General features: G+C 36.7%; 2 protein-coding genes across 5 annotated transcripts in view; one reads left to right on the top strand and one right to left on the bottom strand.

The window, feature by feature from the left end:
* The window catches only part of LOC108679228 (calcium/calmodulin-dependent protein kinase type 1), a 76,167-nt gene extending 69,745 nt beyond the window's left edge, over positions 1-6,422 (top strand). For 2 of the 3 annotated variants that reach the window (XM_018167828.2, XM_018167826.2), the window contains exon 10: positions 4,889-6,422. In XM_018167828.2, the coding sequence (XP_018023317.1) occupies positions 4,889-5,296 (408 nt within the window). In that variant the 3' untranslated portion in view covers positions 5,297-6,422. Of the gene's footprint in view, positions 1-2,426; positions 2,590-4,888 lie in introns of all 3 variants that reach the window. The other variant, XM_047881138.1, reaches the window with a different exon arrangement.
* A 3,119-nt stretch (positions 6,423-9,541) lies between these two features.
* Positions 9,542-13,004, bottom strand: LOC108679237 (2-(3-amino-3-carboxypropyl)histidine synthase subunit 2). 2 transcript variants are annotated; one of them, XM_018167841.2, is made up of 5 exons: positions 12,318-13,004; positions 11,949-12,064; positions 11,642-11,811; positions 11,008-11,076; positions 9,542-10,809 (listed from the first exon to the last, which is right to left on the bottom strand). In XM_018167841.2, the coding sequence occupies exons 1-5, from the start codon at positions 12,471-12,473 to the stop codon at positions 9,596-9,598; spliced, it is 1,725 nt and encodes a 574-aa protein (XP_018023330.1). In that variant the 5' UTR covers positions 12,474-13,004; the 3' UTR covers positions 9,542-9,595. The 2 variants fall into 2 exon arrangements, with proteins under 2 accessions (XP_018023330.1, XP_018023331.1); XM_018167842.1 differs by having other exon boundaries at positions 11,949-12,075; positions 12,318-12,383.
* Between the last annotated feature and the right edge of the window lie 276 nt (positions 13,005-13,280).

Genomic DNA, 13,280 nt, shown 5'->3' with positions numbered 1-13,280 from the left:
TGTAATAATTTTGCTAGGGCTTCTAATATCCTTCCTTTACTTGAGCACAGGCACTTCACTTTGTTTCGACTGAAATTTGTCAATTTATTATATATTTTTGTAATTTATCCCCAATTTACTCTGAAATAATGCTTGTCACATTTTTTTAATGCCAGTTCGAACCTTCAACTGTTGCGTTGACGGTTCGACCTTCGAAAAATATTTTCATAATTAATAATTTAAAAAAATCGCAATGATCAACGATATCAAACATTAGAACATTTATTTCATCTAATTGACCGATGGAAGATTGGTGAGAAGTTCAATTGCTATATAATTATTTACCGAGATTTTACCACTCGCTATTATTCGAAACTGCATCTACAATTTGAGTACTTGAGCTCGCAAAGCATTCTCATTGAAGATCACGATTGTTCTATTTGTTATATAATTTTTCCCCGTTTAATGTCTATTTTTGTGTATTGATGTTTTTGTTGTATTCGTCATCGATAGTTTTTCGTTCGAGGAGCGAACTTCAGTTGTGTTCCCGAGCTCGTCTTACCAACTCGATTACAAGCGATTTCAGGCTTCCCTTTATCTCATTCTCAACCAAAAACATCGAAGAAGAATATTCCCCAGTTTATTTTTGCTGCATTTCCCCAGTTTGTTTTTATTGCATCTGGAAAGAGCTCGTTAAGTTTAGTTTAGATCCTCACTATGGTTAACTTTTTCAACGATTTTGGCTGAAACAAATCTAATTTGTCCTGTACTTTGTGTCCAGATTCAAATCTTGTTAACATGTGGTTAACGTTGGTGGAAAAAATCGCCTAATGGCGTGAACATTTTTACCTTTTGATTTGTTCGCTCACGACCAATATCACGAATAGAATCTTAACAGGTATTGTTTTAGCCTGTACACAAACTGTTCAGTGATCCGTGAACCTTGGGATGCGCGTGTCTCTTTAATCGAATTCAAATATTAAATCATTATGGATGGGCTGTTTATCTAATGTTTTTTAAATAGGTTTTTTATGATGTTTGCATATGCCGACAATTCTCTATTTAGCAACTGCTGTTCACAATGCAAGGAGCAGCTTGAAAAGTTTACCCATTCAATTCCTATGGAAATTTGTTGTCTTCCAATTTTTGGACATTTTAATAAGATTAATAATCTGCTTCTTCTGGAATTCGTATGGTATATTTGCCTTTTATGCACCAAGAAATTCCTGCAATTTACTAATTTTTTTGCACAAGGTTCAAATTTTTCTCAAAATACTGAAATTTTGCTTTACAAGGCGAATGTTTATTCCATTTCTAATTATATGGAGTTGCAGCTAGCACAATCGTTTGAAGTGAGGTGACATGCATGGAAACTCTATCATGAGTTGTTTTGACATTGTTTAATGAATGTCAAAATGCCTCGTCCTTCCAATATGGCGAAAATATTCGCGATACTCAAGTACCAACGATTCTTTAATTCAAGTCATTACTTTTGGCTCTACGTATACAGCCAATCACTGCATTTCAAACTTATTGGTTTATGTATTATTATCATTGTTTCTTGGAAAACTCCAACTTTAAACTCTTCAATCTCATTTGCCGAGGAAGTTAGTCGACGACAAGCGACTCTTCACTCTATTCTCGTAATGCTTTCCGGAAAATTTCGGAGTAATATCATAGGGAATAACGTTCTTATTTAATCCTTCACATAGAACGTATTTCGAGAAGACGCGTTTGACATAAAACTTAACGTCAAATATTTTTTTCGATGAACTTTAAAAAACAATTTACGTTTGAAGAGCTTAAAGTTGAGTATTCTTAATTGTTTGATGCAGTAACACTTCTCTCTCCATTTATAAGCATAATCTCCCTGGTGTAAGGTGTATGCCTAATTTTTGCTTGAATTAACTCTGCATTCACTTCTGAATATCTTTTCCAGCGTGCTGTTTGGATACTTAACTTTTTTCTCTAACATTCATGGATTATTGATGCTCAATCTTGCCCATTTACTCACAGTCTGTAAGCAATGCATTTTAATAGTTCTCAGTCCAATTCAAGTGCGGTAATCCAAAGCAAACAATTTAATGTCTTCACTCATTTTCACACTCCTAAATCAGCCTTAACATTCAACTCAGAGAAAATGGTGTATTTTTGAGTTTTTGATCCTTCAGAAACATAAATCAATTCTTAATTCCCAGATAATCGGTTTGATGTGTAATGTTTGAGCATTAATTATCTGTCCTACTACTCGTATTCTTACTGCGTGTAGAAACGAAGTACGCTTCAAGATAAGCGATCTCATACTTGATAATCCAGAAACCACTGGCCTGATCGGCCTAGATCCTGCGATACGGCTGTGTTGCTAACGGTCGTTTACATCACTGCTCCCAATGTGTTGGTCAGCTGCTGTGCATGGACGCTTGCGCCAATATCTATTTTCGTTACAGCAACTGATGAACGCAATCGTAATGGTTCACAAGATGCAACGCCTCGCGCTATCGTCAGCCAGCATGGACGTCGATGGGGCGAATTCTTGCCGTCCCATCGCCGAGGGCAATGCGGAAAACAAGGGCGATGAAGTTTCCTCTCCTCCTCCTCCTCCTTCTACTTGTACGTCTCTGTCTCAGGCGTACAGCTTACGAGCTGTTCGTTGCAGCGGTGGGAGATAAACAAACCCATTACGTTTCCTTCGTTGCCTAAAAATTGTAACGTTCCCTTGATTAATAAATAATTACTCGTGTTATGATTCCAATGCCTCAATAGCGTTGATTTTCTGGTGATTCGCGTGAAAGCTGTTCCTGTGTTCTTCAAAAAATTACTTGCTTTTATGTGAGGTACGATGATGGCTCGTGCTAATTTGCAGTGACCGCAGTAAGTTTCTTGCGCCATAAATTTTTGATTGCTGGAAGATGATTTTTATTTTGTGCATACTGATCCATCTTTGTTAATGTCGGTGTGTCGCTTTTCTATAGGGTTTTTTGCAAACATTTTATCAATTTTGTATCATGAGTTAATTCTTCCACTCGTTCAAGAACCGTTCGTGGTTTTGTCTCTCGATTGACGTACTCTGTGATGTAGACGAAGCAAAGATTATTTTCAGATTCATTGTACACCAATATAGCTCCTTCAATCAGATGTTCTTTTAAGATTGACGACTTTGGGTTGTCCTGCTGTAACTTATCTTGCCAGTCTCCGGTCATATCATCTAGCTTTGAAATGATGGGTATAAAATGATAAGCATGTCATCATAGAAGTACTTTCATTTATTGATAATAAGGCTATTGGATAAGGCTTGTTGCGTTATTACCCATAGAAATATAAAAAGAATTTAGTACAAAAAAAAAAGCCCGAATCACGGGTCTGCTTTGAAACAGCTGGTTTTGTTTCCGATCCATTCCAACACAAATATTAGCATGCAACAAGAAATTTTCCAAATGCTCGGGGGAAATCAATGTTCATAATCTGTTCTGCTTCAATTTGTTTTCTAGTACGGGTATTTTTTGAGCGATTTACCTGTGCCTATCACGTGCATGAATGAATGTGTGAACAACGAGGTGCAAGTTTCACTTAACTTGCCATGTTCCGTAAGAAAATACACACGATTTGTCATGATCGTAATTGTTTATTCAATTTGAAAATTTCTTGTACAGACTGTACTTATAAACCCGCTCCATGATGCCTTGAATCTCCCATTTTCTTGTTATATTTTTACAGCAGTTATCCCGCAAGTATCGAACCACCGTTTTCTGTCATAGGTTTAGAGAAACTATCGGATTCGTTGATGGGCTTGTGATTTAGACGTCTCATGTCTAAAACTAGAGTTGTGCAGAAATTCTGTAAAAATTGTTTTCTTTGTGCTGCTGTTACTTCGACTCAACCAGCATAGTCTATCGATTTCAAATTCGACGTGTAATATGTCTGAAATACGTTACGAAATAAAAGTTGAGCTGACTTCGACGATGTTAACGTCTGTTGTATTAGTAAGGATTATGCTCTCTAGAGTTAACCGAATTTGCCTTTCTTATTGATATTTGCCGTTTTGTTCCATCTAGATCTTTTTCGCTACGTGATTTGCTTTCTTCTTGAAATCGTCGCAAAAGTCAGTCCAGGAATATTATTTGTATTTGATATGACTTATCATAAAATGAAGACAAGTGGAGATATAATAGGAATTACCGAGAAGCAGTCATAATTTTTTCATCTCGTCACAAAACTCTTGTCTCTCTGTACCTGAGATCGGATTCATAGCGTTTTTTTTTTTTTTTGCTGTTGTTGTTTGCGTTGATTAAAATCATTTTGTGGCTCTTACATATAATTTTATTTCAACTTTTCATTCATGTGTAAGCTTCTTATTGCTTTTCTCGATATTCTTGCAAATATATGTGGTATAATAATTACTTTTGAGCCATAAATCAAGGTCTTAACATTCAAAATTGCAGCAAATATCTTCACTTCCTGAGCATCTGTCAGCATCTGGCCATACACAATCGTGTTCATTCGGTCGGAAATATTTATCGTCAAATATAACTACAATTAATTTATTTATTACAGTAATTGCTACTGGCAGTAAACCTAATGATTGTATTTTTTAATTTTAAAAAAGCCTCATCCTTTAAAATTTCCCTGCTTCTTACCTCAGTCTTGACCGTTGCTGATTGCTGTAAAATTTAAACTGTTCTCATACGAAATAATTTTTTGTATCCGAAATGCATGCACGACCTTTAGAGTGTAACAATATTTTATGGGCTCTTCTATTTATTCTCATTTACGGACTCGCATATAATTTGCTCCGTGTATTATTATCAACGAGTTCGGTGATTTGTAAGTAACACTTTCATTACTTCCTAAATGGTTATTTATTCTACAATTACAAGAGTGCATATTATTTATACAATTTGTTATCGTGCAGCAAGCGTACAACGCGACAGCGGTCATCAGACAGATGAGAAGACTGGCCCTCGTGTCGGCCAAAGGGAGAAAACTGAATGAGTCTCAGGACCAGGCCAGCGGCGGCAGCAGCATCGAGGGCGGCGCGCAGGCGACCAGCGCCGACGGTGCGCCAGAGTCAGAAGGAAGCTCGACTGTTGGCGCCTCGTCCTCTGCCAACGCGACAGACGCTACAGAAACAGCGGCAACTTCAGCAGCTCCTGGAGAGTGCGAATCCTCCGGGGCAAACAGCAGATCAAACGGCAACAGCAATTGTAGTGCAACTCTAAATGACAGTAGTAGTTTAAGTACCCAAGCGAATTGTGCTAGTGCTGCTAAGGCTGATTCAACTCGATCTCCAGCGAGCACCAGAGAAACTAAAGCTCCATAGTTACTGCTAGACTTCAATGTGTTACTGCTAGATAGCTTAAAAAATGCTTAGCTATGTAGTGAGTTTTATCATGTTATCGAATATTGATGGTAAAGCTTAGAACTTCTCTTTATGAGGAGATTTCGTTCGTCGTTTTCTTGCCGGGTTACGGTACGCAGTCTCTGTAGTAGGCTCGATTGTCCCTTCAGTTGGATCCTCTTTTGAGGAGCATTTTACGTTGCCCTCTCTCAATAACAATAATATCTCGGATATAAAGGAACACTTTCGGTTGGAAAGAGGCTTTTTTTCTTTATTTAACTTCAATAATAATGTTAATAGTAATATATCCCAATAAGGGTTCATTTTGAACCTACATAGCAGTATACCGGATCGTCTCGACTTAACAACTACATTGTTCTCGTTTCCGATGCAAGCACAACAGCTACGAGATTATTTGGTGCAATTTCAAGGCTAGAATATGAACATATTAATCCAGATAATACCGCTTTATGCTGCGTCCAGATATAGTTCATCATCTCGTTTTTAACGTGATATCCTTACAATTATTTAAAGGAAATACACTCTTAATTGGTAAAGCATTTTTTATTTTAATTTACTAAAGCTAGCTGCGTGGTGCTGGACAAATTACGTCAACGATGTTTTCTCCAACGACGTTATCATATACTACAGAATTTAATACTTCATTGAGATGAAAGGCGATTACATATGTTAATGACATTACATTTCGGGTTTGGTCATAATTCCCGTTGCCCCGGAATAGACAATTGCAAAGCGCACTCGATCTCTTCTCCCGACTAAATGCTTGAATATTTTCCGTACACACTAGCTCGCTACTTCTATTTTATCAATAACTTATAAAGTGAATAAACAAGTTTTACAACTGCTATTCTTCTGAACACTGCGGGATTTACTATGTCTGACACTCCTATTTTTCCGAACCTATGTCTGACACATAAGTTTTAGATGTTAATTATTTTATTCCCTTAAAGTCCTTTGTTTTTGCGATATTTAATTAACTCAAGGGTGTTTTGATTTGTTTCCTCGTTCACATGTGAGGATAGTAATAAATTCCCCGTTCATTTTTAGCGCATTTTCTCATTTATGGAAAAAGTCGCCATTGTTCTTGACTAATTTTGAAAATCTCCGTTGAGACAAGGCTTGAATTTTTGCTTAATTAATGCTGTAAAAATTTTGTCATAAAATAAGAGCTGCTTGGTCTTTTCTCCCAAACCCCCAGATTTATGACTGCAAACCTGTATTAAATTCGTTCCTAAGATACACGTCGTTCCTTAAATACTTTTGCACTTTTTAAAGTGGTGTTTATGACTTGTCGTATAAATGTAAACTTACGAATCGTTTGGATGGCTTTTCTGTTACTAAGCTGACTTTGATTATGTACTTATAAAAGAAACTGCTGTTTCTAAAGTGCTCGATATAAAGCCATTATGTCTTTCCAATAGAAAGCTTTCCGTATCGGTGGTAGATGAACGTAATAGTTACTTACTCTCTTGCCTAATATGTATTCTTAGTCTCTCTCTCCTTCTCAATATCATGTATACAAAAATTATTTCACGATTTTTTAGAACGGCAGCGCTGTTCTTCCTAAATCTATGATGCCATTAGGCTGTAAGTGCGTGGGCCACACAGTCAGTTTTCCTTCCTTGCTCAAATTTTAGCAGAGTCTCGAAGCTTTTAGAGCTTTTTGGTGTGGCGAGCTGTTCCTTAGTAGATCAGTATTTGGTGCATTGCAGGAGACCTTCAAGGCTCATCGGCGTCGAATTATCTATTGCAAAAATAATTATATAAAACTGTGTTTTTACAGGAAATTAACCACAAGGCAAAGAATTTATTTCATAGTATTTTAGTTTTTAAGTAGTTAAAATCCTTTTATTTTGAATATAACTTGGAATTCAAAGTTCAGCTTAATTCATATGAATAGTTCAACTAGTTTCATCATTATTTTTCGTCCTTAAATGGTTCCTGTTCAACGATTCCCTACAATCGTTTTTTAGTGATCGCAAGTTCAACGAGCCAATAATCGAATAAAGTTCTTGCCGATGACTAGTGAACACTTGTCTAGTTCCTGCTCATTTCAGCAGTGTTGCTTTCCTTGAAGCCTAACTTTCTTACTTTGTAGACTAGATTCTTCAGGAACATTCCATATGCGTTTGCTTGCTCCATGCAACAGCACCCGACGGTAAATCTTGTTGGTTTAAACTTGAAATGAGCGAGAAACCGGAGTGTTAACATGCGAGGAACTCCAGTCCCGGTACGCATAAAAGAGAAACTTATTGTGGCTGGTGTGGGGAATATTAATATTTTAAATTAAGTAGATATTAATGGTTTGCCTTTTTAATGTGTCACTTATAATCTGTGTGTGTATAAATCTGTCATCGGTAAGCTTATATTTTTGATCGCAAGTCTGGATACTTGAAGGAACTTTATCATGGAATAAAATCGGCAAAAATCTATAACTCGGAAATTTTAAACATTTCCAGCAGATCACAGTTTTTCTTCTGCATTCGATTACTTGTACTAATTGCTAAAATATCTCGAATCAAAATTAGGAAGGCAAAGTAATTAGAAACCATCTTTTTCTTGTAGTTTCCGTTCAAAGTTGGGTTTGCACAAGTTCTTTTTTTTTTATTTGTGGATGGAAATTACACCCGTTTTTTAGAACTTACCATTATAAAAACGTGCTTTTTTTTCTTCTAATGATAGGCGCAGTGACCCGAGTAATGTTGCTTGCAGTTCATGCGTTAGGCATGATTTTTGATCATTGGCGTGTATTGCATACTCGACTCTTTCTATGCAACCTCTTCTATTTGTTATTGTGATGCTCTAGAGTTGGTCAAGCCAGGCATATTCTTACTTTTCAGTGTCACAATCTCCTGAACTGCTAAATTTCATACGGAAAACTTGATGTACGAAATTTTAGTCTAATCATTGCAATGGCTTTGCGTTCTCTGTTATAGCTTCGCTTAACTTGCAGCAAGATACCAGGGAATCGCTCGTAAAATTGAGACATTTATTTAGAGATAACTGACTCGCCGAGTACGAAAGTATGAATACATATTGAAGTCCATTTAGGATTACGAGCAATTTGTTTTCACATATCGGAAATATCGAGTTTTATGCATCATGAGAACTTCTTAAAAGCATCGATGAATGATTGGATTTCCAGATCTTAATTCTTCGTTACATAAATTTCTGACGCTATTGTTCGTGAAGATGATGAGAATTTTTATCGAATCGTATAAAATTTCCATCGATTGCATTTAACTTGTCGTGGTCTATCTCGCAATGAATTCACCACAATGAATGTCAAGCTATTACGCTGGACGTTGCGAAGCTCGAGTCGGACGCCCCAATTTTGAATCTATTTGACCCGCTGAATTTAAAATGTTTTGGTCCTTAAATGCACTTCAATGGATGTTACGTGGTAAGATCTTTATATATATATATATAGGCTTTAAATATATGACTACCAGCCTATTTAATTTACTGTTGTAACTTAGCGTCTGGGAAGTAACTCCCTCGGTGTAACTTTTCAAAACACATGGACGTTTTTATATCTATTTCCACTAGGTGTGTTAAGCGCTGTTTCGGCAGCCACTTCTTTTTCTTCTTATGTGCAAAATTTATTATTGATAGTTAATTGGATGGAGCCTCTAAGAGCCCATGATCTTGAGCATACATTGTTTTCACGTAAACATACCAATGCCAACTAAAGCATTTAAGCGGATAAATTTTGCTTGAAAACAAGTTTTCAAAATTAATTTCTGATAGTATGTGCCATAATCAGCTAACCGATCGAATAACAGGCAGGCTAAAGATCGTATGTTCTGATCATAAAAGATATACTGCGAGCAACTGACCTTGCTTCTTACGGCGCACGTCTTCATGATTGCACCAAGCTTCGTCAATAGCACTATCAAGTCACATGCTCCCAATGAGCGCGGTTGCCTTGTCTTCAGATATCAACGATCGCCGATGAGGGATAACAGAAAGTCATTGGGAACAAAAGGCTTGTGCTGAAATTATTTACGTTTCCCGTTGGTCTGAAAAGAGCTCTACGATATTGATGAGTTTCCATGTGCATTTCCATCTTCTGAAATATATTAACTTTCTATGGCGCTTGTTTATTTCTCATTTTTTAAGTACCTGATAAAGACGAATGGGAATATGCTATGCAATGAGAATTCTATACAACTGTAACTAATAAGGTAAGGACAAATCATTATAGTTTTTTCAAATTTATTCCGTCAATGTCATGGGAAGAGGTGCTTTTAACATAAATCAGCTACCTTCTTGCGAATAGCCTCCAGCAACACCTTTCCTTCCTTCCACACATCCACCGTCACTGGCTGCAGAGATGGTTGGGTCCAAGCCATACCAAGGCACTTCGCCCTTCAAAAGACCCAAAGCCCTTCCTGCCTGTAGCCTCTGAGCGACCTGACGAGTGGGCACCGCCACCAAGGCCCCAGCAATAGATTCTGACGTAACCTCGATAGTCGGAGCTATACCAAGTGACTGAGTCTTGTTGCTAAGCAAAGACACCGACACGGAGTACTGATCGGTATCTGGAGGTACTCCTTTCACATTTGAAACTGTTGAAGTCTGGTGATCGTTGCAGGCGAGTAGTTCACTGAAGTCCGTTTCAAAATCTAATTTCCATTCACGATTAGGATTGAGAGCAACTTCAAGTTCCCATGGAGTTGCCATCATCTTGTACAAGTCCGGGTCAATTTCCCTTTCTATGACAGAGCTTTCGGGACAAGCTATGTACACGAATACATCAATGCCGGGCACATTCATCAACTTCGGCAAGTCGGGGTGTGCTGAATACTGGACGAAGAGTTTTTTTCCTGATTTCTTCACCAGTATCGAAAGTTGAGTAACGATATCATTGTACCTTGGCAAACTAAAGTTTGAAATAAGCAAGCAAATCTTCTGGGCGTCGCGTATTTGTTCAATTTTATAGTTTCTCTGCATCACCATTTTTTGGGCAGTAGCAGTTACCACCGCGCCGGTTTCAGGGTGAATGACATACAGTGGAAAAGTGGCTAACTTGAGAGACAATGAAGTTAAAGTGGGACTTTGATGACCGATGAATATGAATACAATATTATCCTTGGAAATTCTATTAGGTAGCCTAAAAATTCTGCCACTGATATTTACAAAGCTCTCACCGTTTTCACAGACGGAAGTAGTCAAAAAGTCTGCACGTGCAATTTCATTAATTTTTCTGACATTGCTACCAAAGGAAGAACCGTAGCAAAAGTTACAAACACCTAGACTGTAATCAGATGGACAAAAGCACAAGAAATTCCATTCTTGGCTTCTTTTTTGGCTTATCTTTTCATTTACATCGACTAGACATTCGGCAGCAATGGGGTCGATAGTGACAGTGCTATCAGTAGTGATCGTGTCGGGTGATACGCTCTGAGATATTAAAAGTCGTGACATCATAATATTAGGAAACTCAGGGCGAAGTTCCTGCTCCACAGCTCCTGGAAAAAAATTCATCCAACGTGAGATTGCGTATCAACAAAAATATTCTGAGATCTAAATAGGAAATGTAAAGACATTCATGTCCAATGTAATGTAATTTGAGCATATTCAGAAGCATGGGAAGTTTACTATTGAACTGAAAATAAGATCAATTCCGTCAGTCGCTTCGACCAAAGATTTGAATAACCATAACATACCCATGGCATAAGCGCATCTCGTGTCGTAGAGAACTATAATTCTCTTGTTGTCGTTGTCAAGTTGATTCTCTGTAGAAAGAAAATAGACTTGAAAATAGCCATAGCAAGATGTGAACTAAATGAGCGTTGACTCAACTTAAAGTCAGCTCGTTATGTACAAGTGCTCGTAAATAGGTACCTATTTGTTTAACCCATTATTGTTCTAGTAGTTAAATTTGACCAAAAAATCTCGTCTCATATGCTGCAAAGTTTTGTTCAGGTTGAATGCATTTTGTCCTACTAAATCGGTGTTGGTCAAGTAATTAACAGTCGTCACAATGCAGTAGTTTGACAATACGTAAGAGTATCATAAACTATCTGAAAGTTAACCACCAAAAGTTTTAAACGTTCAGTTGTGGTTTTGCAGAATATTTTATTTTGTAATCTTTGTAATATGCTAACCATCGTGTTGGAGTCATAGAGTATTTTTAGACTTTAAACGTTTTCTATGCTGCACTAGAATTTCAGTTATATCATATTACATCATTGAGTTCAAGCAACAAAACTAATATAATGAATAACATAAACGAAAATTTATTTAAAAGCAAAAAACAGCAACAGAAAGGTTGTTATTTTGACAGTACGAGGAACATACCTTGTAGAAAGCTGCGAAGGCCCTGACACAGGCTAGGTACGTTTGCTCGCCAGCGCGGGGCTGGCACGCGCAACACAGACAGTCGCGCCACAGGAGTCAAGCATGTCCGTCCAAACTGCACAACCGCGTCAGCCGTACGGTACTCTGCATCCTTTTGACTCACACAGCATCTGAAAATGGGTAACAAATTTTTAAATCAATATGAAAATTACATTAATGAATTTTATAGCGTGGCATTATTTCCTATTAAAAATAATGAAATGTACATAAAAGCATAAATAGAACAGGAATTCGGCATAAAACCTACTTTGCAGCACTTGAGTTGAAGATGATGGAGAACTGAACTTCAGGTAACTTCTCCTGCAGAAGAAGCATCACCAGTGGAGCATCAGCACAACAATCTTGTGGAAACTGGACACAAACCTGTAAACAATCTAAATTGTTTATATTATCAGTCAACTTAGAAAATACCAAAATTAGCAAGAGCATAAACAGTTACCATTTGGGTGATATGCAGTGAGTCTTAATGATTTGGAACAATCATATTCTACTTGATATGGATATTCAGTATATGTGATAATGTGACAAATCAGCCTTTCAACATCTGTGCAAGTAATTGTTGTTACATCAGAGCTAATACCTATATAAATAATGTTAATCAGATGATAAAACTTACCTTTTCAAATGCATGGCTGATGAGCCATGCAACACACTGATCAATGCAGTATACTGAGTAGAGATCAGTGTCCTTGTATTTGACATTGAAGTTTGCTCCATCATTCACCAGATTAGTAGTCAGTGATTCCTCACCTGAGTTGCTCAAATGACTCATTATCAATCTCTGATAAAATGTATTTAATAATCATTAAAAGTGAAGATTAGTTAGCAACAATAGACATGAATTTCACTTAGGTGAGGTATTATGAATGTGTAATAATTCTCTTCATGATCAATTTAGTGCCTGGCAGCAGAGAATAGGGAAGAGTGCAACATATTTGGCAGCCCTCAGAAATATAAGAAACATTTTAGAAGTAGACAAGGATTGTCAATCTTGACAATGCACATGACACTTTTTCAATAATGAATGAGACACACAACTGCATAAACAAATCTAAGTGGCACTCAAGTATTAATTAACCAAATGGACAAAATAAGGAGAGTAAATTGCAAAAACCATTATATTTAACTTCGTGTGAAGGAAATATGTGGTTATTGATTTTTTTATTTGCCTCATTGTAATATGTGTTGAGTGATAATTAAGAAAGTAATATAATCTACTCTAACCTAATTATTAAACACTTGTTAATAATCAGGGAATTCTTCTACCACAAAAATTAATTTTTTTAGAGGACAATGCAACACATATGAAATCTTTCACTGAAAATGTTTTAATATTTCAGCCTTGACATATATTTTAATAATACTGGCAACAAATAAATTTTTTTTGAAGCAATTAGCTAACCTCCAATTTCTAAGACTTCATGCAGTGCTAACCTCATGATTTATGTGGATTTTTCAAAATTTATACTTAGAAATATATACCAATATAATTAAATCTGCTTTACTTGTATGCTACTACTTATACTATTAATGGTGAATTGGTGATTAATTAAACTCTTGTCAACAACTTATTGTCAAC

The sequence above is a fragment of the Hyalella azteca genome, unplaced genomic scaffold (assembly GCF_000764305.2).
Source record: "Hyalella azteca isolate HAZT.00-mixed unplaced genomic scaffold, Hazt_2.0.2 contig7133, whole genome shotgun sequence".
Taxonomy (NCBI): Eukaryota; Metazoa; Arthropoda; class Malacostraca; order Amphipoda; family Hyalellidae; genus Hyalella; species Hyalella azteca.
The sequence above is the reverse complement of the archived record's forward strand: the minus strand, read 5'-3'. Positions and strand labels throughout refer to the sequence as shown.